A 27,173-nucleotide genomic window follows, 5' to 3' on the forward strand; every position below is an offset into this window, starting at 1 on the left:
CACATCCCCAGCAAACACTGATATGTACATTCAAAAAAACTTTTCACCTCAAGCATAACATTTTCAGCTGCAATAAGGTATGCACTCAATGAGGCAGAAGGTTCTTCTTCACTGAGTTGGGGAGCACAGTCAAAGAGTCAGAGCTCTGCAGAAGTCCTTGTCTTACTGAATGTTTACTTTCACATGATAGGGCATTGCATTCATGTCTAGCCAACGTTTCTACTGTAACTCCACACTTAATGTTGTAGTTATGTTCCTGAAAAATGCAACTTTAAGCAAAACGATGTTAAACGAATCCAATTTCCCCATAAGAATTAATGTAAATGGGGGGAGGAGGGGAAGTTAGGTTAAGTTCCAGGGAAATTTTTTTCACCAGACAAGACATTATATATATAGATAGATAGATAGATAGATAGATACAAACCCAGACCAATGGGGACCAATGGGGTACAGGAGTCTGGTAGAGGGCAAATATACTGGTCACTGGATGAGTCATTTTCTGTTCCCTGAGTGACCAAAGCAGGGGCTGCACTAGAGTAATCAGGAACCTGCTAGAACCAGTTAAGGCAGGCAGGCTAATTAGGACACCTGGAGCCAATTAAGAAGTTGCTAGAATCAATTAAGGCAGGCCAATCAGAGCACCTGGGTTTTAAAAGGAACTCACTTCAGTTTGTGGTGCGAGAGTGAGGAGCTGAGAGCAAGGAACTGAGAGGGTGTGCTGCTGGAGGACTGAGGAGCACAAGCATTATCAGACACCAGGAGGAAGGTCCTGTGGTGAGAATAAGGAAGGTGTTTGGAGGAGGCCATGGGGAAGTAGCCCAGAGAGTTGTAGCTGTCATGCAGCTGTTACATGAGGCACTATAGACAGCTGCAGTCCACAGGGCCCTGGGCTGGAACCCGGAGTAGAGGGCGGGCCCGGGTTCCCCCCAAACCTCCCAATTGACCTGGACTGTGGGTTCTTCCAGAGGGAAAGGTCTCTGGGCTGTTCCCCAACCCACAGGGTGAATCTCTGAAGCAAGAAAATCTGCCAATAAGCATAGAACCCACCAAGATAGAGGAGGAACTTTGTCACAAAAAAAAAAAAAAAATATATTATATATATATATATATATATACACACACACACACACTATAAGTTTTAAACAAACAATTTAATACTGTACACAGCAATGATGATTGTGAAGCTTGGTTGAGGTGGTGAAATCAGAGGGTAGAAGAGGGTGGGATATTTCCCAGGGAATGCCTTACTGCTAAATGATGAACTAGCACTCGGCTGAGTCTTCAAGGGTTAACACATTGTTGTTAATTGTAGCCTCACACTCTACAAGGCAGCACAAATGAAGGGGGGGGGGGCAAGAGCATGGCAGAGAGAGACAGACACACACCCTGTGTGTGTGTGAGAGAGAGAGAGAGAGAGAGAGATATGCACATTGCCCCTTTAAGTATGCTGACCCCAATCTAAATACATTGCCTTTTTAAGTAGATCAGCAAGTTGAGACAGCAGCTGCTGCCAGCAAGCTCCCTTTGTCCTGAGCCCTGTCATGTCCCCCCCCCCGCTCTATAGAGATGGGGTAAGCGGGGGGGCAGGAACAGGGGGGGAGGGGGGACACCTGACAGTGAAAGCTTTGTTCCATTAACATTCGGATCCATGCAGGAGATAATCATAAGAGATGCCAATTAAAAGGCTATAGCACCCATTCTTCCAAAACTTTGGATATCATCAGTTCTACAGAAGGGTATAGACCCATTTCTTCAGAAAGTCTGGATATCACTAGTTCTTTGGAAGGCTTAAGAGAACATTCTTCTAAAAGTCTAGACACCAGCAGCTCTTCAGAACAGTCAACCAGTAAAACATAATTTTGAATTAAGATATTAGCAGTTATAGTTGGACAGTTTTTAAATCATTGTCACACAGGACAGGCTCCTTTACATAACTGTCTGTATATTATAATTGATATACAGGGAGCAGCTGCAAGGCAGAGGGCAGGAGCAGCACAGGGCAGTGGGGAGAGGGACAGATGAACTGCCAGCAGTTGATAGCCTGCTGTATGGCTGCTGCACAGGGAATTTAGGGGAGCGGGGAGCTGCTGGTTCACCCTGGTTCCAAGCCCCCACCAGCTAGCTCCAATGGGCTGCTCTTCCTGCAAGCAGTGGACAAAGCAGGTGCCTGCCAAAAAATGTTATAAGGGAGCATTGCGCAACTTTAAATGAGTATGTTCTCTAATTGATCAGCAACATAACAACGAAACAACGTTAACCGGGATGACTAAGTGAGGAGTTACTGTATTTATTTATTTTTATAACTATGTTAAGTAGTACTGGCTATCCCAATTAGAGCTGAATTGTGGGACAGGGCTGGGAGGGCAAGATACACACCTCCATAATGCCCTGGCATCTGCTGTCCAATGTCAGCCCTCTGTTATTCAAGGGCTGGTTTTGGTCAATTCTAGCACCCCAAAGACTTCATCTAGACTAGGATTTAAGAGTGCGATGTTACATCGCCTTTTCTAACTCAATCTAAACATTCTAAAACTTTAATCAAGACAAACTGTATTAGAACATACTAAGCTGGTCAAAGTTAAAGATGACTATCTAATGAGATCTTTAAAAGCTTTGTTTATATAAAGCAATTACAGGTAGCAAATCAGCCATAAAGAGCAGTGCTGGGTGGAAGAATGCTTCATCTTCCTCTGCCCCTGCAAATATTTCTCTTACCCTTGTAAGCAGCTGGCTGCACAGGCAGTGTCAAGTTTAAATGTGTGTGTTATATGTGCCCGTTGGTCCAGGGTTCTTTGCATTGTGTCAAGTTGCCTGGGTACCATCTGGACTTTAACACCATTGCACAGGTCATGTTGTGCAGGCAAGAACTTCTAATATATACATGTGCCTGGATATCACATTTTAATTTTTTGTTTGTTTCTTCAATAGGATTAGAAATTTGGGAAGTTTGTCCAGCCAGAAGGAGTTGGAATGGAGATGGAATAATATGAAGGAGAGTGGAGAAGAGTGGTGGGGGTCTCCTGACCTAACAAAGGTTAGAAAATGAAGTAAAACCCATTCCTGAAAACTAGAAAACAATCCAGCTTCTGTGCAGAAAGGAACTAGAATTGCATTATCTCCACCACCATCCCCCCACTACCCTTGGCAACACAGGTTTGGCTTCACTCCCAATAGGAACAATAGAAGGTAGGGGCCATTTCAAAAGATGGCATCTTAACTTAGGATTCCTGTGACCTGAGTCTCATTCAAAACAGAATATGGAAACTATGTTTAAGATGGCAGTTCTTCGTGGAATTCTCTGCAGAGGATGTTATTTGTCAGCTGAAGGAGAATCTTTCAATTGAAAAGAAAAATGGCAAAAACTGATCACCAATCCTAAAATGTTTCTTCAAATGTAGCCAACACATGAGATTCCAGTGAGTTTAAAAAAACGAAATGGAAAGTTTGAATTCATTGTTATTCTGTTAAGACAATTAGGACAAAAAATGGTCTGGCACCAGATGCTAATTTTCTCAAAGGAACTATTTTTTTAAAAAAATAACTCAAAATAATAACTAATTTGTTTGTCAATTCCCACAAAATTCATTCTGTAAGTGCCATAGTTTTTGGGAAGATATAATTCTTTATACATAGCAAAGCAGTTAAAACCCTGCTTCAAGTACAAAACTTTTCTCAACCTTAACTGGAAGAATGACTGACATTTCCATAATAGGACAAGGTGAATGATGTAATATCTTTTATTGGACCAACTTCTGTTCTGCAAATTTCCATAACAGATACATAACACTGGGTTGAGTTGTGCACCTGGAGTATTAGGTTAGGTTGTTAGACCACATTCAACCAGGCTTAAGTACTTCACTAACCATTGTCACAAGGTGTGTCCTCAGGTAGGTCCACATCAAGCATGAGATCATCATCTTCGAGGTCACACGAATCAAGGTTATTCAAGATATCCTACAAAAAAAAAAAAGATGAATGAGGGGAAAGAACTGTGTACATAAACAATGTTCTCACTTATATGATAGTTACCTTACTGCCCTGCCATAAAGTGGCATATTTTTATTTTACAATATACTTACACTGTGTTTGTGTTCAAGACAACATGTTGCCTCTTTCTCCAGTTGCAAGATCAGTCAACACTTCCCAGTGCAATTGCTTTACAGTAAGGCTACTAATTATCACATCTCTGGCAGCCTGATACAGTAACAATGCCTCCGTAAACAGTTAAAATTTAACAAATACATATTTTCTACCTGGTGTCTTGAGGTTTCTCCAAAGGTCTCTGTTCATTGGCTTAATACTTTTCAATAAGATTTCTCCAGTTAGATTTTTTTTAAACCTTTGTGCAACTCATTTGCTCACTTTAATGAGCTGATATTAACTAGAAAATCCTAGTTTGTAAAGAGTTAGCTCCCTGAATTTTTATTAATAAAGTTAAACAGTACAAATGTTGCCACTTTTTCCATATTGATCAAAAGAATGAAAAAGTTTTGTATGACTTCATAACAATAGTCAATACAAAAAAAAATGGGTAAAAATAATCAGTCAAAACAAAACTAGCACAATCTTACTTCAAAGTATCAGATTTGTCTGTCCCAGCCTCAGTAAAGTACAAGTGGCAAAGGGACAGCTCTAAATTATAAACTAGTCAACTAAAAAGTTTCAGTAAAAGTATAATTTTGCAGGAAGTTGCACCATGGGTGACTCAAAACTCCTTTTCCACTGCCAAAACAGGAAATTCACTGGCAACTGGAACTTAAGTGAGTGATGGACCCTGCACAGGGCAAGCAGTCCTACTTTTCTCCTTCCGTAACCCACAATCTGTGACAAGATTACAGAAAGATCAACCATTAACACTAAAATAGGACATGCTGAAGCAAATATTAAACTATGAAACCAATACTAATATAGAGATTTATATTTACAGGGTGAAAACTCAACAACAGTACCCAGAGTAACACACACTCTAAACCAGTGGGGGGCAAACTGCGGCCCGTCAGGGCAAGCCACCAAATCGTTTGTTTACATTTGCACAGCCGCTCCCAGTGGCCGTGGTTCACAATTCCCAGCCAATGGGAGCTGCAGGAAGCAGCATGGGCCTGACTGTTGCTTCCCACAGCTCCCATTGGCCAGGAATGGTGAACTGCGGCTACTGGGAGCTGTGGGGGGGCAGTGTAAATGTAAACAAATGGACTGGTGCCCCATCAGAGACTTGCCCTGATGGGTTGAAGGTTGCCCACCACTGCCCTAAACCATCCCTTCTCTCATAGAACTAGTGGCAGGTAACACGCTGTACCTTGCCTTGAATGAGAAGGTGGCAAAGTTTTTTTTGTTTTGTTTTAAACAAGCGTCAGAGGTGCAAAGTAGGGACAAGAGGTAGGACTCCTGCCTTGTGTTTGCTACACCTCTCAAGGGGCCATGTGGCCAGTCAAGGCCTAGTCACCAAGGCATCTTATCAAGGGGCAGCAGTCAATGACATCACTGCCATAGTCCTATCCCTTCCCGCAGGCAGATTCCAGTCCCCCTGAACCAGCCAGCCAATCATGTTGATCTACTACAGCAAGCAATGCTGGACTTTAAACACTGAGCTGAATTGCAGACTACTGCTTCAAATGATATTTTGTGTGGTGACCATTTTCTTTTATTTTAAACCTAAAAGGTGAACAGAAGTTTTATTTTACTGATTCTGTTATTTGATCTCATTACTCTAAGGACCATGATATATGGGAATGACATGGTAAAAATCTTTACCGTTTGATGGATTTGGCTTTTGGATCTTCTCCTGTGCCAACCCCAACATTTTACATTAGTTTGCTATGCTTTTAATCTATGCTTTTCTCTTTAGAACAGAGTGGCAGGGTGTGGCATCTTTAAATCCAAGTGGCAGGGTGTGGTGAATTTAAATCCTTGTATTCTATTTTGTTGCTCAAGGCACCTACTAAGTTTTAGCAAAAAACAAGATGTGGACTTTTAAAGAGAAGGGAAGCAGATATGAATACATTTATTGTTGTTAAGCCAGTTGAGGTCTGGAATGCCAATACGTGAACACCTACACTCCTTTAATAGGTTTGTAAATCATCAGAAGTTGAAAGTCCCAAATTTTCACTGAGAATTTAGGGTTTCCCAAAGTTTTTTTTGACCAACAAAACCAAAAACAAACACTTATTGGCACCCACCAGTTGTCTCCTGTCTGTTCACAAGAGGCTCTCTATCTTAAGAAGTGGAACAAACTGACTTAATAAAGGTTTTCCAACACTAATTTTACATTACTGTGTTTCTGCATTTGCTTGAAGAGTCTAAGTGCCCAAGAGCACCATTCTGAAGTGTGATTCATGATTCTGCTGTTCAGAAGATCTCCAAGATAATTTCTTTATTGAATGGGTTTTCTTCCTGGAATGTTGGCATAAAACTTCGGCAACAGCACGCATTGTCAATACAGTCCATATGAGCACCTTTAAGTAGTTCTGGAAATTCATTTTTTTTGTTTGTGAGGCAGATCCAATTTGGTGCTGAATACATATTTTATGCAGCTCCTTCATCAATGTTTTATCCACTGCAACATCAGTGTGAATGCACATGTACATTTTCAGGAAAATGTGTTCATTACACTTCTAGATTTACTGCTTTTCTATGGGACACTTTACAAGCATAAGACTACTTACACTATAGTAAGTGATACTGAATAACCATATAAGATTAAATATCTCCCAAAGGTAATGGGAAACAAACATCTGACATTCTAGAGCAATGTCCTACAACACATGCATTAATATGCTGTGTTTCTGAATTATTGGGTATAAGCTATGAAACCTACATGACACACATCAGTGTTACTATGTTTCTGAATTTTTAATTGGCTGTCAGTAGGGTTTTAACATCTTGACTAGCAACACCTATTTACAGATGTTAAGAGATGTTTATCGGACTTCCAGCAAGTTGTTCAAAAAACCTCCTTGTACTAACTTCATGCCAGAGACTTCAAATCTGTCTAATAATTGTATCATTTTAACAGCTATCTATGACTACTTTCTTTATTTTCCCCTCTTATTCTAATGACAATCAGTTTAGTGTTCATGAAAGTAAAGGGCTATTAACATTGGTTTAAGACAACTAAATAGGCATCCCCAACATAGATCTTTAATACAGCCAAATACTGATTTGCAAAACATATGCAGTATACTATTCTCATTAGCACACATTTTTACTCTCTTCTTAAAAACACCAAGTTTACTGGATAAAAGCAAGAATGAGCCCTTTTTGTAAAAGTAAATTACATGGCAGTCATGAGTTGCAACTTGCCCAGAATTTAGCAACCTTAGCAACTTATCCAATGCATACATTATAGCAAAACCCAGCCAGAGATGCTGCCTGGTAGGACCAGAAGCAGCCAAAGCAGAGACTGCGGACTAGTGCCAAAATATGCCAGAAGTCTACTTACAATTCACAAAAGCATCCAAAAACCTATGATCACTATTTTATAACATGACACTAGTGTTCACCAATATATATGGGCTAGCATATATAATCATATTTCTGTCTGTCTCTCACACACACACACACACACACAAGTAGTTATATAGCCTAAATTGGCCTGTATCTTTACTATAAACCTTTTCATTTATGCTATGTATCTCATAACTCCTTGCATTAGCTGAAGTAAGTTCTGGCTTAAAGAGATAATCATACGTCCTGGTCTTGACAGATGTACTATTTTACCAGAGCAACAGGTAGGAAGTTTCTCACAGAACACTTGAATGCTAGTATCCAAACCAAAAATAAGAAAAGGAATAGAACAAGTTAAGGAACTGGGACAAATGGATAGGTTGGATATTATGACATGTAAGGAGATGTGTAACTTCTACATAAGGTAAATGTAACAATGGTGCATGAGACAGTTCCCAGAGACTGGTATTTTCCTGTACTATATTATTGGTGGCTTACAGCAATAAACTTGACTGATATTGGCCATTTAGTCTCTTAAATACATTTTATAACAAACTAAGTGCGGTCAAGCAACTCACTACACAATTTATCAACACTAGTAATGCAAGTAATAAATCAATAATTTTAAGGATACCATTTAAGGATTAGCTGTAAACATAATCAACTTTCCCTGAAATCTGCAAGGTTTTTAATTTTATTTTAAGTTTTTGTCCCGTAAGCAAGAGAAAGCTAGTCTGGAAGTCACTGAAATCTTCTTTCACTACAGCAGTGGTTATCTACCTTTTTCCATGCCATAAACACACTTTAGGGAAAAAAATATTCTGAGATCCCCTCCCCATCTAGCCACAAAGAAAGGAAGTATGGTCACAAACACCAAATTGAAAATCCACGCACTCTATGAATCAGAGTCATATTTCCTAGCAGTTATGCACTCATGAAATGCATTCTACTGTTCCACGTTACTACTATTGACATAATTTCCTACGTGTGTTCTATTCTAATTCGCCAATCATCATGGTATCTAATGCTGTACTTCTGCAAACAAATCTGTAAACAGATGGCACTGAGGTGCGAAAAGTGACAATTTGAATCCCAATTGACTTCATGTAGGTTCAACAACATTGGACATCTTTTTCTTTCTCAAAGCATGGTATGTTTTTGGTGACGACGAAATTGAGTCTGAATTTGGTGATAACGAAATTGAATTCAGCAAAGATCTGGTTATCAGATAAAGTGTGCATGGACTATTCACATCAGTATGATCAGAGCATACACAATTCAGCAAACTAAATACTATTTTGCTACATCATCTTAGTTGTAGGATATTACATACTGTCGTGCAATACAATGTAGTTGAGCTAAAACATCGTATCTTGGCAGGAAGATAACTGATTTAAAATTCTTAGTGTCTTAGGCCTGGTCTACACTAGCCTGTTATTTCAGAATTAGCCGAGTTATTTCGAAAAAAAAAATGATTCCGTCCACATGACCAAACTTTTTTTTTTTTTTTTTTTTCCCCAATTTAAAGGGCTCTTTAATTCGATTTCTGTACTCCACTTGCTTAAATCGAGATCGCAATCCCGGGTTAAAGGTATTGTGGATGCAATTCTCGTTATTGGCCTCCGGGAGCTATCCCAGAATGCTCCCTTGTGACCGCTCTGGTCAACACTCTCAACTCCAATGCACTAGCCAGGTGGGCAGTAAAAGCCCCGGGAACTATTGTATTTCATTTCCTGTTTGGTCACCAGCAGCACAGGTGACCATCAGCACAGTCCACCACCACAAGTGACCATGCAGAGTCTACCATCACAGGAGATCATGCAGTCCCGGATTCGCAGATGAGCTCCAGCATGGTACGAACGGGAGGTACTGGATCTCATTGCATGCTGGGGAGACGAGTCTGTTATGGCAGAACTATGTTCCAAAAAAAAAAAAAAAGGAACGCAAATACCTACGCTAAAGTCTCCAGGGTCATGACGGAAAGAGGCTACTCCAGGGACACAGAGCAGTGTCGTACAAAAAAATCAAGGAGCTCAGGCAAGCATACCAAAAAGCCAGGGAGGCAAACGGGTGCTCTGGGTCACAGCCCCATACATTCCGCTTTTACCATGAGCTCTATGCAATTATGGGGGGGTGATGCCACCACTATCCCACCACTGTCCATGGGCACCTGCAAGGGGAGAGTTGCACTGAGCAAGGAGGAAGAGACATTGGAGGAGGAGGAGGAGGAGGAAGACAGTGCACAGGAAGCAAGTGGGGAATCCGTTTTCCCCCCAGCCAGGAACTAATCTTAACGCTGAATCCAATAGCCTCCCCTCACTCCCCAGGCGGGCTCCTGTTCCATGACCCTGGAGAAGGTACTTCTGGTGAGTGAGAGCCTGATCGGAGCCATGCAGTGGGGAGTGGGGGGGGAGGGGGAGGAACCCAGCCATTTATTCTATCCTCATTAGAATAAATGGCTCAGCTCATCCCTGCTCTGAGCCTGATCGGAGCCACGCGGTGGGAGGCGAAGGGGGGCGGGGGTTGTTGTGTGCAGTGATCATCCCAGAGAGCCCACAGGCCCTCCTTTTATGTGGCAAACCCACCAGGCATTGCTTGCTGTGGGAAAGGGGGCCCAGCAGTTTGAAAGCATTGAAATGAACGTAGAAGAAGCAGAACCCCATGTGCCCCTGGGGGCTGCCTGCAAGATAAATTCTGTTGCCTGGCCATGCGTGATGGCTTATTCATACCAAACTGCCCCCTTTGTTCTCTGCAATGTATTCTTTAAAATACTACCCTCCCTTTTTCTCCTTCCGCAGGTGCAAATGTTTCAACGCGGCCCCTATCTACTCCATCCCAGAGGCTGGTCCAGATTAGAAGGCGGAAAAAACTCGGGACAACATGTTTGCCGAACTCATGCAGTCCTCCCGCACTGATAGGGCCCAGCTGAATGCATGGAGGCAAGCAATTGCCGAGTCCCGTAAAGCATTACAGGAACATGGAGAGAAGGGAGGTGCGCGATGAGAGCAGGCAGGACGCTATGGTCAAGCTCATGGGGGAGCAAACTGACATGCTCCGATGTATGGTGGATCTAATGCAGGAAAGGCAGCAAGACCACAGACTTCCGCTGCAGCCCCTGTATAATCAAACTCCCTCCCCCCAAGTTCCATAGCCTCCTCACCGAGACGCCCAAGAACACGAGGGGGGAGGCTATGGGGACCCACATACTCAATCCCAGAGGATCGCCCAAGCACCAGAAAGCTGGCATATGCGAACTTTTGATTTGGTTTCTGGACTTGTCCTTCCCTCCTCCTCCTCCACCCTCCTATTCCCCCCCACCCGAGTCTACCTTCTAATTTCTCTCAACGCGCTGTGCATCAAATAAATAAAGAACAGTTTTTAAACAATTTTGACTTTATTTCCTTTCATAGATATAGGGGGCGCGTAACTTCAAGAGAAACAAACAACTGTCACACCGTACCCTGGCCAGTCATGAAACTGGCTTTCAAAGCTTCTCTGATGCGCAGCGTGCCCTGCTGCGCTCTTCTAATCATCCTGTTGTCTGGCTGTGCGAAATTGGCAGCCAGGCGAGTTGCCTCAACCTCCCACCCCACCATAAAAGTCTCCCCCTTACTCTCCCAGATATTGCGGAGCACACAACAAGCAGCAATTACAATTGGAATATTGGTTCTGCTGAGATCAAACCGAGTCAGTAAACTGCGCCAACGCCCTTTCAAATGGCCAAAAGCACACTCCACCACCATTCTGCACTTCCTTAGCCTATAGCTGAACTGCTCCTTACTACTGCCCAAGGTGCCTGTGTACGGCTTCATGAGCCATGGCATTAAGGGGTAGGCTGGGTCCCCGAGGATAACTATAGGCATTTCAACACCCCCAACAGTAATTTTCTGGTCTGGGAAGTAAGTCCCTTCCTGCAGCTGTTCAAACAGACCAAAGTTCCTGAAGATGCGAGCGTCATGCACCTTTCCCAGCCATCCCACGTTGCTGTCGGTGAAACGTCCCTTGTGATCCACCAGTGCTTGCAGCACCATGGAAAAGTACCCCTTGCGGTTTACGTACTGGCCGCAATGGTGTGCTGGGCCCAAGATGGGGGAATATGCGTTCTGTCTATCGCCCCGCCGCAGTTAGGGAACCCCAGCGCATCGAAGCCTCCACAGTGGTCTGCACATTTCCCAAAGTCACTACCCTTGATAGCAGCAGGTCAATGATTGCGTTGGCTACTTGCAGCACAGCAGCCCCTACAGTAGATTTGCCCACTCCAAATTGATTCCCGACTGACCAGTAGCTGTCGGGCATTGCAAGCTTCCACAGTGCTATGACCACTCGCTTCTCAAAGGTGAGGGCTGCTCTCATTTTGGTGTCTTTGCGCTTCAGGGCAGGGGACAGCAAGTCACAAAGTTCCATGAAAGTGGCCCTACGCATACGAAAGTTTCACAGCCATTGGGAATCATCCCAGACCTGCAACACTATGCAATCCCACCAGTCTGCTTGTTTCCCGGGCCCAAAATCGGTGTTCCACGGCATGAACCTGGCCCAATGCCACCATGATCTCCCAATCGCCACATGCCATGCACCTAGGAACGTCTGTGTCCATGTCCTCATCAGTATAGTAATTGCACTGTCGTCGCTTCCTCACCCAGTTTTGCAGGTACTGAACATACTGCTGAATAATGCGTGAGGTATTTACAATGGTCAAAACTGAAGCAGAGATCTGAGCGGGCTCCATGTTTGCCGCGCAATGGCGCCTGCACGGGTAATCCTTGAAAAGGGGCACGAAATGAGCTGTTTGGTTCAAGATGGCCGATAAAAAGCGGTAAATGGTTGCCTTCTGTAGCTTCCACGGGAGCCCAGGACAGCTTCCACCGCTTTCTCCAGATTGTCTGTGCGGCTCTGTTCACAATGGGTGAGAAACAGCAGGTAATTGTTGCCTTCTGTAGCTTCCACGGGAGCCCAGGACCAACAACATGGAAAAAGCGGCAAGAGCAGAGTTTGCGGCGGAAGCTGTGCAGCTCTGTTCACGATAGCCGAGAAATGGTGGGGAACTGTTGCCTTGTGTAGCTTCCACGGGAGACCAGACAATCTGAAGAAAGCGGTGGAAGATGTGTGGCTCTGTTCACGATGGCCGAGGACATTCGAAGTGGATTCAACATACCAGGAGACAGGCGGTGCACTGTGCTGCACCGTCTGCTGGCAGCATGGCATCTGCCGTAGCTTTCATGGAGGGAGCAATAAGTGACGGCACACACCCAGAAAAACCCGCGAGAATGTTTTTGCCCCATCATGCACTGGGAGCTTAACCCACAATTCCAATGAGCAGCAGAGACTGCGGGAACTGTGGGATAACCACCACAGTGCACCGCTGCGACATTCAATGCTAGCCTCAGTACTGTGGACGCACTCCGCCGCATTCACACGCTTTAGTGAGGACACAACATCGAATGTATGAACTCGATTCTGGAAATTCAAATAAAAACTTCAAATTAATTTCGTACTGTAGACATACTCTTAATTCCTAAGAAAGTATACCATTATTAGAAAGCTTGCTCTTCAGAATTTAGTGCTAGCCAGTATCTAGCTAGTCATGGTTTTATTTTAGTACATCAACTTACTGGAAGTTGTACTTTGAATTGGATTTTACATAAATAGCACCCCAAACAAAATACTACTATTGCGTCACAATGTATTAATGTAATTACTACATCACATTTTATTAGGAGTTTTCTGAAAATTCCTTCTGAAATGAAACTAAGCTGCCGCTTTCCTGGTTAATGATACCAATGTACAGTATACTGAACAACAAGGAGTCCGGTGGCACCTTAAAGACTAACAAATTTATTTGGGCATAAGCTTTCATGGGTAAAAAAACCTCACTTCTTCAGATGCATAAGTGCACTTATGCATCTGAAGAAGTGAGGTTTTTTACGCCCAAATAAATCTGTTAGTCTTTAAGGTGCCACCGGACTCCTTGTTGTTTTTGTGGATACAGACTAACACGGCTACCCCTGGATACATGAAGAAAAGGGAGTACCTCACAAGTGGAGAACCAGTGTTGACAGGGCCAATTTGATCAGGGTGAATGTAGTCCACTCCCAATAATAGATGAGGCGGTTGTCAATTCCAGGAGAAGCAAAGCTGCTTTTGTAATGAGCCAGCCACACCCAGTCCCTAGTCAAGCCCAAATTAATGGTGTTAAATTTGCAAATGAATTTTAGTTCTGCTGTTTCTCTTTGAAGTCTGTTTTTGAAGTTTTTTTGTTCAAGAATAGTTACTTTTAAATCTGTTATAGAATGTCCAGGGAGATTGAAGTGTTCACCTACTGGCTTTTGTATGTTACCATTTCTGATACTCGAGTTGGGTCCATTTATTCTTTTACATAGGGACTGTCCGATTTGGCCAATGTACATGGCAGAGAGGCATATATAACATTAGTAGACGTGCAGGTGAATGAGCCCTTGATGGTGTGGCTGATGTGGTTGGGTCCTCGGATGGTGTCGCTAGAGTAGATATGGGGACAGTAGGCAACGAGATTTGCTATAGGGATTGGTTCCTGGGTTGCTGTTTCGACGGTGTGGTGTGTAGTTGCTGGTGAGTATTTGCTTCAGGTTGGGGGACTGTCTGTAAGCGAGGACTGGCCTGCCTCCCAAGAGAGTGGACTACATCCACTCTGATCGAATTGGCCCTGTCAACAGTGGTTCTCCACTTGTGAGGTACTCCTTTCTCTTCATGTGTCATTATATAATGCCTGCATCTGTAACTTTCACTCCATGCATCTGAAGAAGTGAGGTTTTTTTTACCCACGAAAGCTTATGCCCAAATAAATCTGTTAGTCTTTCGGGTGCCACGGGACTCCTTGTTGTTTTTGTGGATATAGACTATCACGGCTACCCCCGATACTTGATAGTATACTGAATAGGCTACAGTATAAATTTAACAGTTGGACCGTTACATAAGGCTTGGCCATCAACTTTTCCACTTCTCAATTTCATTAACTTTATGCTATTTGCACTGGAAATTATAAAATACTGTGGCCAAGATTTTAAAATTTGTTTTTTAAAAATTTGTTGGGTACAAACCATAAAGGACACGGAGCTGTTCTGTAATAATTTATGAAAAGTGTATAGGACATGGTTATTAAGATGTTTGTTGTAAGACTATATGGAGTTAAATTAACGGAGCTGTAGGGAAACAAGCAGGAAGGCAAAACAAAGGCTCCAGATAAAACACCTCCAAGTAAACACTTGGGGAAAAGGGGAAAGGTGGGATGTTGCTAGAAGGGGAATGCCTTTGCTAATAACTGCTAAAATCTACTTTCTTGGCTCCAGCCAGATAAAAAGCTCATTTTACCATTCCTGAATAGATCAAAAGGACTATAAAAACTAGTTTAAAAAAGACAGTTTCTGTGGAGAGGCAGCATTGGTTTGGGAGCTGTTTGCAGGGGAACAAATTGACAGCTGCTTCCGGGTCTGAAGAAGCTAACTTTCCTAGGTGTCCAGGGGGATGGTAAGCCTTTTGCTCATGTTGTACTTGGTTCTTACTGTTAAGATTAAAACAATATTTTAGTTTAAGGCAGCTGTCGGATCAGTTTATTTACCACTGGTCACTACCCAAACACAGCTGGACCTGCTGGGGAAGGCACAGTTGATCAACAATGCACTGTAGCCCAGCACCAGTTTAAGAGGGGTAGAATTGCATGATTCTGCCCCAGGAGAGCACAAGACATGAGGCCTAACACCAGTGAGGGTGCACTTAGAGGGACTAGAAAAGAGGCCAGAGGTGCAACTAGCCCTGTAACCATGAAACAAATCTTTTTTGAATATCAGGCCACCTATAGTGGTCTAATATGGACTTAGAAACCTAACGTTAAGCATTCATTTTTGAAAATCTTAGCTTGCATGTATCAGAACTTGCCAATGCTCTAGTGCTAAGAAATAGCAGCAATGCATTTTTTCAGTATAAGTGACCATGGTTGACAAAAAGAGATTGTATTCAAGTAGTCATGGGTTTACGATGAATGCTGTGATTCAAAATTTAGAGTTTTAATGGAGGAGGAGGAGGCGGCGGCGGCAGCAGCGGCAGTGATGGAATTTTTTTGGTTTGTTTCCAGGGAGGCTTCTAACCTTGGAATGTTGTGAAAATTTTGTTTGCTTTTGTTCATTATCTGCTAATGCTTTCAACATGGCATATATGTAAAGCAAGAAGTTTAAACGAACCAACTTTTTATTTGAAAAAGAAACTTTCCCCCTCAAAAGTAAAAAAATTGAAATAATTTCCTTTAAGCAGCAGTATTCATCCCATGCTATATGTAACAACTTTTAGCAGTATAGCAAGTAGCACTATTTCTAAAATGGCTTCACTATTATAAACCTTAACGATTAACAAGATAAGAGAGAAATCAGACCAAATATTTTGACTATCTTCTTCAGACAAAAAAAGCACATATATCTCTTAATTACTTTTCATATACACCTCACCAATTGTATAAAATATCCTGCAGGTTATTCTTCAGAAAAGAAACCATTTTTGAAGCAATTATATTAACATTGTATGTGAGAATGCTAGATCTTTCATACAGAAAATTGCCTTATGATAGCCTCTATTTATTGAGCACAGTTGAGGATAGCCAGATAGTGTGATGACTTCCAAAAAGTTATCACACTAACTGGGATATTTAGCTTCAGACTTGGCATCATATTTATGGAAATTTCAGCTGTAAATCGTGATTTGCATATCCATACAGGTCTTTAACAATGCAGAGGATTTGAGTGTCAACTAGTAATGAAAACTATAAAACCAACACATAAAATTCTATTAGCTTAAAGGTCGAGGTTGTGAGACAATGCTTTGTAGCAGCTTGTTTTCCTCTCAAATTGAAGAAAACCCTAGGCAGGGCCTCTCTTCTTTTCTAAAGATCCTGTTTTGTTGATTGCCTAATTTTTTTGTGATCTCTACAACTAAAACCTTTCTGCTCTCATTTCTTGATATATGTGCTAATCTTTTTCAAGTACAAGATTAATTGATCAAAATGTGAAGCAATATCACTTAAAAGAAACAGCCATGTTGCATTTAGGCACCTATACCATTTGCTAACTTCCCTTCTTCCCTGAAGGAGGCACTGTATTGGGGGGAACTAAATCCAACCAGAACATTTATCACTTCACCTCCACCAATGACAGTATCATAAGTTTAGGGAGGCAACTAAGACTGTAGTATAAACTGGAAATAAAAAAAATCTTCAGTGTTTGAAAATTCTTAACACTAAAAAGAGCTAGAATATCTAACAATTCTTTATTCAAATGGCAGTAGCCCCTCCACAGTTCAAGTTGAATGAGCTTCCACTTGAATACCTTATATTAGCACCCCTATTATCCATGGCTTGGGAAAACTCATTTGGGCTGAAAAATGCCAGATTTTTTCCAAAGCCAAAGGAAAATGTTTCTATGACATTTGAAGGCAATTCAAATTATGTTTGAATTACTGATTAAAAAGTTATCCTGCTTTGTTGTTGTTATATGTCTAACATTTCTCTCCTGCTTGCTCTAAAAGGTATCCCTTTAATTCTTCCATAAGATGCAGTCTTTTACAACACTTCACACCTCAGGTATACTCTAAGAAAGACTGTAATTAAGAAAAGTTATTGATGATTTTTGCTGTTGAGTTAGTGGGTTGAATATTGCTTCGATCAGTATTAATAATTTTGTATTTTTGACTTCCAGTGGATGCAGGATTGAATACTATATGCATGAGTGAGCACATCATCCTCTATTGATTGGTTGTAATTTCACAGCAATACAAGGATAAGGGTCCTTTTCTATAGCTTATAGCCAATGGAAATCTTCCTTTAGTGCTCAAATGAAAGATGTCTGGATTTTGGAGCTTTAGGACATGGGTTCTAGAAGTGAATTGACATGGATGCAACAGAAAGATGACCAATATTTATGTCCAACACTTGGCTCTATGTTGTCTCATCAGTATTTTCCTGTTATGCATACTATACATGATACATTTTTTTTGAAGTCATGAGATACCAGTAAATCATGTCTTTAATAAGAACTACTCATATTGTATTGCTGGGATGTTTGGAAGTGTGTGATATGTACACTTCCTGTGGACAAATAATGGCCAAAGATTTTCAAAAGAGCATGTTCATCGAAAAGTCAGACATACTTTTTAAAAAGTACATCAGCAACAATTATTCATATTTATTTATGAAAATTTGACTTGTAATGAGGAGAGCAAACTTTAGGCTGTTTTTCTGTTTTAAAAAAACCCCAGAAAATGTACCCTTTAAATTGTAAAACAGTCTTGCATCCCCTATACTATGACAATGCTGAATGGAGACAAAATAATTTATTGTATACTAGGAAGGGAAGTTTGTGCATCTGTGTGCTTGCAGACAGGCCACTGCGAAATTTAGAGCAGTCTGACTCAATCCTTTACTGCCTTGTCAGATGCAATTTTAAAATCAGTATTTCCTCTGTAAACAGATCAGCCTGCTAGAACTACACAATGATATCCCAGGTGCTTGATGTGGACACAGCAGCGAAATGACAAACATGTGCATGGAATTAAGCAGCAGACAGCAACTTTTATTAAACTTTAGCACAGGGAAGGGGCACCACCTGCCCATTACTCACACTCTCCTATACCAGATATTTAATTGATTCCAGCATGGTGGTTACAGGGCTCCTTACAATATAACCCATAACTCCTCAGCCTACCTCCCCCCAGGACTCAGCTCTCTCTGAGTCCTAACACCCACCCTCTGTTAGGGAGACAGGGGGTGTAGAAGGGTGGGGATCTTGGCCTGCAATGGCCATAAGGTCTGACTTTGGCCTGGAAATGCCACAAGTTCTCATCTTACCCATGAGCCCAACTTCCAAGTTTTTAACCTCTGAGAACCGTTCAATTTTATCCTTTTACCCATACTGGAAACTGACTGCAAGTTGTGATGAAACAACAACTCACACCAAGTACCTCAGTTTGGAACTAAGTGCATCCCTACTTAATTCATTGTGGCTTGGCCCATGGATGAAAAAATTCCTTCCTGATGCCCAAAACAGGTGATCAGCTAGACCTGTAGCATTTGCCAGGCCAGAATTCCACTCCCCCTCCCTCGCTGCTGAGACTGTCCCCTTTCACTATTGGCCCCTTCAAGTTCCCCTTCCCATTTAGGCAGGTAGTTGGCATTTTACACAGAGAGCATCAAATGAAGTTTAAATACTATTTCTTTGACTATTGAGATATATGTAAGCACCTTTTCCTATGATGGAACAGACAGCTGCAAAAACATGGATGCATTACAGCATAACAACAGATTCTAAAATAGTACATAGTGGGTTTGTTATCAATAAAAATATGTCAAGAATAGGCTACTTTCCATTTCAATTTGTATTTAAGCATTTCCCTTTGATTTGTCTCACACACTCCCAATATTGGCACAAAGTTATTTTAGCAAACAATCAGGAGGGTAAATCTAACCTTAAAAATTTCTACAAAATGTAGGAATTACACTATAAACTATAATGAAAAGATGTTCATGCTATTTAAATATTCCTAACTGAAATTCAGTTAATTTAAAACAGTAGGTAATATCATAGCATGAACTTAATTTTCTATACTTGTCTGCTCTTGCTCAAAACGGTTTAGAGTAGACGACAGTGGAGCTTCTACAATACTCATATAAACTGCTTACGGAGTGGAAAGAAACTTACATTCAGCAGCACAGATGTGCAGAGCTTAGTCTCTGAAGCCTTTCATTAATCCTTAGCATTCTCTCTCATTTAAGGAAAGAAAGATCATTTAAAAAAGGACAAGATTTCAAACGTGCAAGTAGTATTGCATATTAAATTTGAGTTTGAAAGTAGAGCATTACTATTTTAACACTCATTACTTTGTCTAGATTAGACTCCACATTGACCAACTGTGTATCACAAAAACAAAACAAAAATCCCAAACAAACCACGGTTTTAAGCCAGCTGTATAACGTTATTGCAATACTGGATATTTGGTTCTGTGATTGAGATACCCAAAGCCTTGTGGATAAGGGGGAAAGCAGTAGACGTAGTATATCTTAACTTTAGTAAAGCTTTTGATACTGTCTCACATGACCATCTCATCAACAAACTAGGGAAATGCAACCTAGATGAAGCTACTATAAAGTGGGTGCATAACTGGTTGGAAAACCACTCCCAGAGAGTAGTTATCAGTTCAGTCATGCTGGAAGGGTATAACGAATGGGGTCCTGCAGGGATCAGTTTGGGTCCGGTTCTGCTCAATATCTTCAATGATTTAGATAATGGCATAGAGAGTACACTTATAAAATTTGCAGACGATACAAAGGTCGGAGGGGTTACAAGTGCTTTTGAGAAAAGGATTATAGTTCAAAATGATCTGGACAAACTGGAAAAATGATCTGATGTAAATAGGATGAAATGCAAAGTACTCCACTTAGGAAGGAACAATCAGTTGCACGCATACAAAATGGGAAAGGACTGCCTAGGAAGGAGTACTGCAGAAAGGGATCTGGGGGTCATAGTGGACCACAAGCTAAATGAATCAACAATGTAACACTATTACAAAAAAAGCAAACATCATTCTGGGATGCATTATCAGGACTGTTGTAAGCAAGACACGAGAAGTGATTCTTCCACTCTATTCTGTGTCGATTAGGCCTCAACTGGAGTATTGTGTGCAGTTCTGGGCACCACATTTCAGGAGAGAATGGACAAATTGAAGAAAGTCCAGAGAAGAGCAACAAAAATGATGAAAGGTCTAGAAAACATGACCTATGAAGGAGGATTGAAATAATTGGGTTTGCTTAGTCTGGAAAAGACAAGACAGGGGGGACATAACAGTTTCCAAGTACATAGAAGGTTGTTACAAGGAGGAGGGAGAAGAATTGTTGTTCTTAACTTCTGAGGCTAGGACAAGAAACAATGGGCTTAAATTGAAGCAAGGGAGGTTTAGGTTGGGTCAGGGTGGTTAAGCACTGGAATAAATTGCCTAGAGAGGTTGTGGAATCTCCAACATTGGAGATTTTTAAGGACAGGTTAGACAAATACTGTCAGAGATGATCTAGATAATACTTAGTCGTGCCATGAGTACAGGGAACTGAACTAGATGACCACCATGGCAGAATGAACACATATGATTTAGCAATTTAAGATAAAAACAAGTTTAAAAAACAGTAATGAAAAATATTTTTCTCCTAACATTCTTATGCATGTCTTCAAAGTACAGCCTCTGAAAGTGCTGACAATCCAGAAAGGCAATCGCACATAAATTGTTTAAAGTCCACTTTCAAAGAATTTTAGTTTTAACAGTTCATAAAAATGAAATGATTGGCCATTTTTTACCTGTATTCCTTTTTCTGATCATTGAAGAAGTCTGTATTTAAATAAAAGCTTTACCTCTGGTTTAACATAGCAATGAAGTCATAATCCCATGTTTATCAGTCTGTTGCTATGGAAATATAGACATCAAATTCAGCACAATGACTTCATATCACATCAAGTAGGAAGAAGAGAGCAATTGCAAAGCAAGCCATTGATTTAGGGGATTAGTAATAGGAGAGGAAACAATCTCCAGTTCCATGGCTCAGCCAGCCAAGGAGAGTAACTGTCTGTTTGATGATCTATGTGAAATGAGTTGGTAGTTTCAATCCAGTTCCTTGGAATCGTCCACATTACAAACTATCACAACTACAGAGACCGTCTTGTTGGCAGTTTCAGAAAAGAGATCAATCACTGAGTGGCCATGACACTTGGACCTCCCTCTCGCCCCAAGAGGAGGATCCTCCAAATGAGGGCAGGTCAATGAGTGAGATGACAGTGGTGAATTTGCAGTATCATTGTCTGTGCTGTTTTTGTGATTCCAGGACCTTACTTTCCAGATCTGTCTTTCCAACATTTTTCCAGGACAAATAGGCCAGCACCTTTTGTGAGCAACACTATTCTTAAGTTAAATCATGAATATTTTGATATTTGGCTAACACGACAAAGCAAGCTATGACAAAGTGAAAGGTAAGACAAACGTAATCAAATATGTTTGAAAGTTATTCAGTAAGAAAGTGCTCCTTCCTTCTTGTTACTTTCAAAGTTAAGTAGAATTTCATAACAAAATATCAAGGGGCAGTTTAGCAATCCAGTGGAAATGCAATGTACTGCTGCTACTTGGGGGATTGGAGTTCCAGACTGCTGAAGTCTGAAATACCCAGGCCAGATGGACAGAGCCCTAAACACACCATGATCAGCTCCTAGTATTTCATGGGTGAAGGTGACAGCAGAAAAGGCAGGACAGAGAGTGGGGAGGTTGTAAGAAACCTGAAAAGGAGTGGCATTGATTAATTCTTTGGGAAACAAGATAAAAAAATGGAACAGGTTTCAATATTAAGTGTCAATATATTAAAAATTTGTAAACAGAAACCTGGGGAAAAAAATACATCCACTACCTCTATGGTAGATGTACAGAGTCCCCTCTAAAGCAGGAATTTAGCCCACATTAGTTATTCTGTCTACAGAGAAGGATCAAAGGTAGAACAGTGAAAGGCTTACAGTGCATATGACCAAGGCCCCAGTCCTACGGACATGGGCACATGTAGAGTTCTACTGACTTCAAGGAGACCTAGTACAGGTGCAGGATTGGGGTCCCAACACAATATTTGAGTAAACTCTAATCTATAGTGTGTGAATCATCAAATAAAAACAGATATATAGCCTTTGTTGCCATTAACGACTCTAAAAAGGAGTTTTAATTCTATGCTTAAGGTTAAAAATCAAGAGCTTCAAGAGCACTTATGATTTCATATCTCAAACATGTTTGGAAAGTACCATTTGTAAAACTGCCAGTGGGAAAAGAGCTCAAGGTTTTTTTTACAGTTAAGTGAACAAGTAAATTCTCCCCTTACATGTTAGGTCAAAATAGCAGACTTCACATGCATGCTTTGTTATATTCACAGCATCCTTTCACCAAATAAGTGTTGCACTTCATGGTCCTAGACAACTTGGGCTTAAACTTTTCCTAAGTCTACTCTTCTGCCAAGGGAGACTGTTCTTGACCTAAGACTGTCTATTACTGATGGACAAGAGGATGCCTCACTGCCCACTTTAGCAATGGCAGAGAGATTTTCTTTAGGTTGGAAATGGTACATGTTATTTCTTCAGTAGCTCATAGGATTTCATGATGGATTAAGTTTATTTTTCTTGCATTAATTTTTTTCTTTGGTGAGGCCTTTTTTGGACAATAACTCTTCCACAGTTTGGGTGATTTGTTGTTTGTAGGGCTGTTTGCTGTAAAGTGAAATATGCAGGAATTATTATCTTGCTTGACAGGAGCACTAAAAGTTTTTCTAAGGGAGCTCATTTCTCATTTGCTTTTGGCTGAAGGAGCACTTTGAAGCTTTTTTCTGATTACATTGACACTAAATAGTCCAGGGCTTTGGAGCTGTGCTCCAGCTCCAGGCAAAAACCTGCAGCTCCACTGCTCCGCGCTCCAACTCCGTGCTCCGCTCCAAAGCCCTGCTAAATACAAAACTATATCTGAATATTTTCTCCATTGAAGCAACTGGCAGGGCAGTGTTAGTGTCAATAATACTCAGCCAATATGGCAGCGAGGCAATCAAAACATACAAAAATACATAAAGTAATCATCTCTCTTGCATTTTTTCATATTTGTCATATTACTACTTTGGTACCTTTTATATGATAGCTGTAGAAGTGACCGGTATGTTTTATCTTTGCAATATTGTGATTAGCAGAAGCGTTTTAGTGATTTTGAACATATGACAAGAATATCAGTATTTTGGATCGGCATGCTTTGGTATGGAGTTTGTTGTAAGACCAATATATACCTAATCAATACATTTTGTGGCATACTTTCAAAGTTATTCACTTTCTTTGGTAGTCTCCATTGCTTTATTTCATATTTTGCTGGATGAAGGCCGAGATCAATTCCAGTATGGATTAGTACATTTTTTTTGGTGGGGGAGAGGAGGGAGGAAAAAGTACCTATGTTTGCAAAGATCTGTACATTTTAGTACATAGCCACATTTTGAGAAAGGAAAATAGCACTTGTGATAGATATATTTAATATAACAAAACTATGTACACTACATTTCTAGTTTAAAATCCATACTCAAAGAATGTACATCTTTGCAACTTAATTCTAACATGTTTTGAAGGTGGAGTATATCATTACGAAATATTAACTAATTTCACATACAATTTTACAAAACTGGAGAGGAGACTAGGGCTAACTAACATGTCCCTTCAGCCGTGCTAGACACGGAAAACAAGGAGCTTCAATGCAATACATAGTTTGAGAAGGACCATGTCAGAAACTCGAGGGGAAGAGGTGGATGAAGTGGTAGGTGAGAAAAATTTTAGAGGCAACATGTTATATAGATATGAGGGGTGCAATGTGAGAATCTGAGGGCACAGAGAGAGAGAGAGAGAGATTGGTTCTCTAAGGGAAAGATAATCAGAAAAATGAATCGGTGTTATAGCAGTTGAGATAAAAAGGAAGAGTCAAATTTTGAAGATACAGAAGAAACACTAGCAGGATTTGACAACAGACTGGATGTGGACAGCAGGAAAGGGAGGAGAATCTAATACAACCCCAGGAAGGTGAACCCGAAGAATGGTAGAATTCTTGACATTGACACCAAAGAGACTGGAGGAAGAAAATCAGGTTTTTTTCACCGTTTCATAATCAATGTGAGTGAGCAACTGGGCTGTGACGTTGTGCAGTCTATATGGTTTTATAAAAAACTTGATAATAAGTCAATATAATGTAACTGAGATAGTTTTAGAGAAAATACGGTAATAAGTGAATGTAAGTAACTGGGATATGCCTCATGCAAAAGGTCTCTTGTAAGGTATCATTACAAAGCTTATAATCTACTGAGTATGATCATCTGATTTGTATAAATGTACCACTCTTGTATCTAAAACTAGAAATATAAAATGTAACTCTGAGGGCCTATTGTAATTGTGTAAAGTGTGGACCATTAATGATGGTTTGGAATCTTGATGACTCCCATTGTCTGCAGATGGCTGTATTTACCTGTGAGTCTTCCTGTATATGTGTGTGCTGGCAAGTGAGTAATGAAGTCTTGCAGTGACATGTGATCATGTCACCTGAACTGGAATCCATCTTTAACCTGGTGCTTTTCCAGTGAGGGGGGGTGGAAACCCAGAGAGACAAAGAGTTCCCGCCTTATGCAAAAGATATATAAAGGGGGGAAGAGAAGAGAGAGGGGGAGAAGCCATCATGAAGAATCCCCTAGCTATCACCTGAGCTGCAACAAGAGCTGTACCAGGGGAAAGAATTGTGCCCAGACCTGGAAGGTGTCCAGCCTGAGAAAAAACTTACTGAAGCATCTCTGAGGGTGAGATTATCTGTATTCAGTTTGATTAGGTATAGATTTGCGTATTTTATTTTATTTTGCTTGTGACTTACTTTGTTCTGTCTGTTACTACTTCGAACCACTTAAATCCTACTGTCTGTATTTAATAAAATCACTTTTTATTTAGTAATTTACTCGGAGTATGTATTAATACCTGAGGGAGCAAACAACTGTGCATATCTCTCTATCAGTGTTATAGAGGGCGAACAATTTATGAGTTTGCCCGGCATAAGCTTTATGCAGGGTAAAACGGATTTATCTGGGTTTAGACCCCATTGGGAGTTGGGCATCTGAGTGCTAAAGACAAGCACGCTACTGCGAGCTGTTTTCAGGTAAACTTGCAGCTTTGGGACAAGTGATTCAGACCCTGGGTCTGTGTCTGGAGCCAGACGGGAGAGTCTGGCTCAGCAAGACAGGGTGCTGGAGTCCTGAGCTGGCAGGGAAAACAGAAGCAGGGGTAGTCTTTGCACATCGGGTGGCAGCTCCCAAGGGGGTTTCTGTGATCCAACCCGTCACAGAGAGTTGACACCAAAGAGACTGGAGGAAGAAAATCAGGTTTTTTTCACCGTTTCATAATCAATGTGAGTGAGCAACTGGGCATCCAGAAAAAAATAAACTGACAGATATTCCCTCCTGCAAGACTGAAAAGAGGAAGAGAAGTCATTGTAGAAACAGTACTGTAAATAAAGCAACAAATGCTGTTGAAGTCACCCAGCATCAGGGAGATAGTATCAAGGAAGAAGAGGAAGGAAAAAAAGATGGAGCCCTAAGGGACACCAATAAAGTGCAGAAGATAGGAACAGAGTTAATACAGTATATCACAAGTCACACTGATACAATTAAACCACACATCACTAGTACTGTATTTCCTATAAGGAGACAGTTGCCATAGCAACAAATGCAACAAGGCTTTCATGTTCAACAGACAGACAGACATTTTATTTTTAATGATCAGAAGCAACAGTCTCTTAAAATCTCTATTATTCTGGAAAACATTTTTAAAAGCCATAGTGTTCTTCTTGAGTATATGGTATGTAGACAGAAAATTATGATTTTATTAGGTTAAGCTATTACTTTTGTCAGCTATGCTTAGTGGTTTTTATAAAATGGTTTACTGTTAGTTATGTATTTTAACATAAGGTAACAAAAAAAAAAAATTAGAAACAACAGCATTAGGGAAAAATACCAGGAAAATCCGCAGCAATCCTGTTGAGTCAAGCCTTCACCAATTTTTAGGTTACAGCTTCCTTTGCTAATGTGCAATTCAAGTTCACTTTCTATTGCTGTAAGAGTGTTCTTTTACTGCCATCTAGCCTCCATTAATGAATTTACAAAACAGATGCATAAAAAAACCTGACCATCACCATAGGGAATTCAAGTAAAATTTTAAACACTTCTTTGTGAAGTACACAAATCTCACTGTTAACCTGTTGAGATTTTTAGTAGTATAATGTAGAACTTAATTAGAACCACAGCCCCTAGCAGAATGGCATCCTGATACATAATTAGGGCTCCCAGACACCATGGTAATACAAATGTTATGCCTAAATAAATCTGTGGAAAATGTAATCAATGTTATAAGACTTTTTCCAAAGGAAAAGTGAGTTTTTTTACTTGAGGAAAACCAGCACTATGTTTGCATTTTAGCTACAAATAAGGCAATATTTTAAACAATAAATAAGCCATTTTCTTTGATACTCTTAACCAGAGAGAGCACCCACAATATTGATGATCATCTCTCGTCTACTGTCTACCAGATTGGCAGCTGGATGAGAATTGGCTACCTGATGTTCAACCTGGACGGAAACTGCGGCAGACTGAGGTAAAAACCTGGATAAACTGTCAGAACTTTTATCATTTGCCTAAGTTAGGCAGTTTGCCCACATTGTGTTATACAACTTAACCACTCTAGGTAGCAGCAGAAGCTATGGCTTTCTCTTAAAATGCAGTTGGCAGGAGGCTGTAATCTTTTCTTCTGGAGATGGACCTTGCCAGACTTTGAAAGACACTTAATAGATGAAGCATTGAAAATAAACTCTGGTAATTACGGAGCTCACCTACACTATAACCATCTCTAAATCAGTCAACCAGTGAACAAATAGTTAGAAGTTGAGGATAGAACTGAACCGTATCCACAAAACCAAGCAAAAAACCTTGGGGAGATTAGTTACAAAGGCACTGGTTAGGTCCTGTTCAGGCTACAAATGTTTACCATATTGAAACATGGCCCTGTGACTCAGTTAATCTAAAATAATGTTAACAAGTCTATTTGTATTCAGCTTCCTCAATACAAGATTGTGCCCAGCTCTTACACACACTGTCTTGC

The 27,173-nt window shown here is 40.8% G+C and overlaps 1 protein-coding gene across 8 annotated transcripts in view; it reads right to left on the minus strand.

The window, feature by feature from the left end:
- CCSER2 (coiled-coil serine rich protein 2) overlaps positions 1-27,173 on the minus strand; it is a 133,814-nt gene that overhangs the window by 64,702 nt on the left and 41,939 nt on the right. For all 8 annotated transcript variants that reach the window (XR_004646404.1, XM_034775341.1, XM_034775339.1 and 5 more), the window contains exon 4: positions 3,864-3,954. Coding sequence is in view for 7 of the 8 variants with exons in the window: in XM_034775341.1 (XP_034631232.1) it covers positions 3,864-3,954 (91 nt within the window). In the remaining variant the exon portion in view is untranslated. The remainder of the gene's footprint in view (positions 1-3,863; positions 3,955-27,173) is intronic.

Source organism: Trachemys scripta, chromosome 7 (genome assembly GCF_013100865.1).
Source record: "Trachemys scripta elegans isolate TJP31775 chromosome 7, CAS_Tse_1.0, whole genome shotgun sequence".
Taxonomy (NCBI): domain Eukaryota; kingdom Metazoa; phylum Chordata; order Testudines; family Emydidae; genus Trachemys; species Trachemys scripta.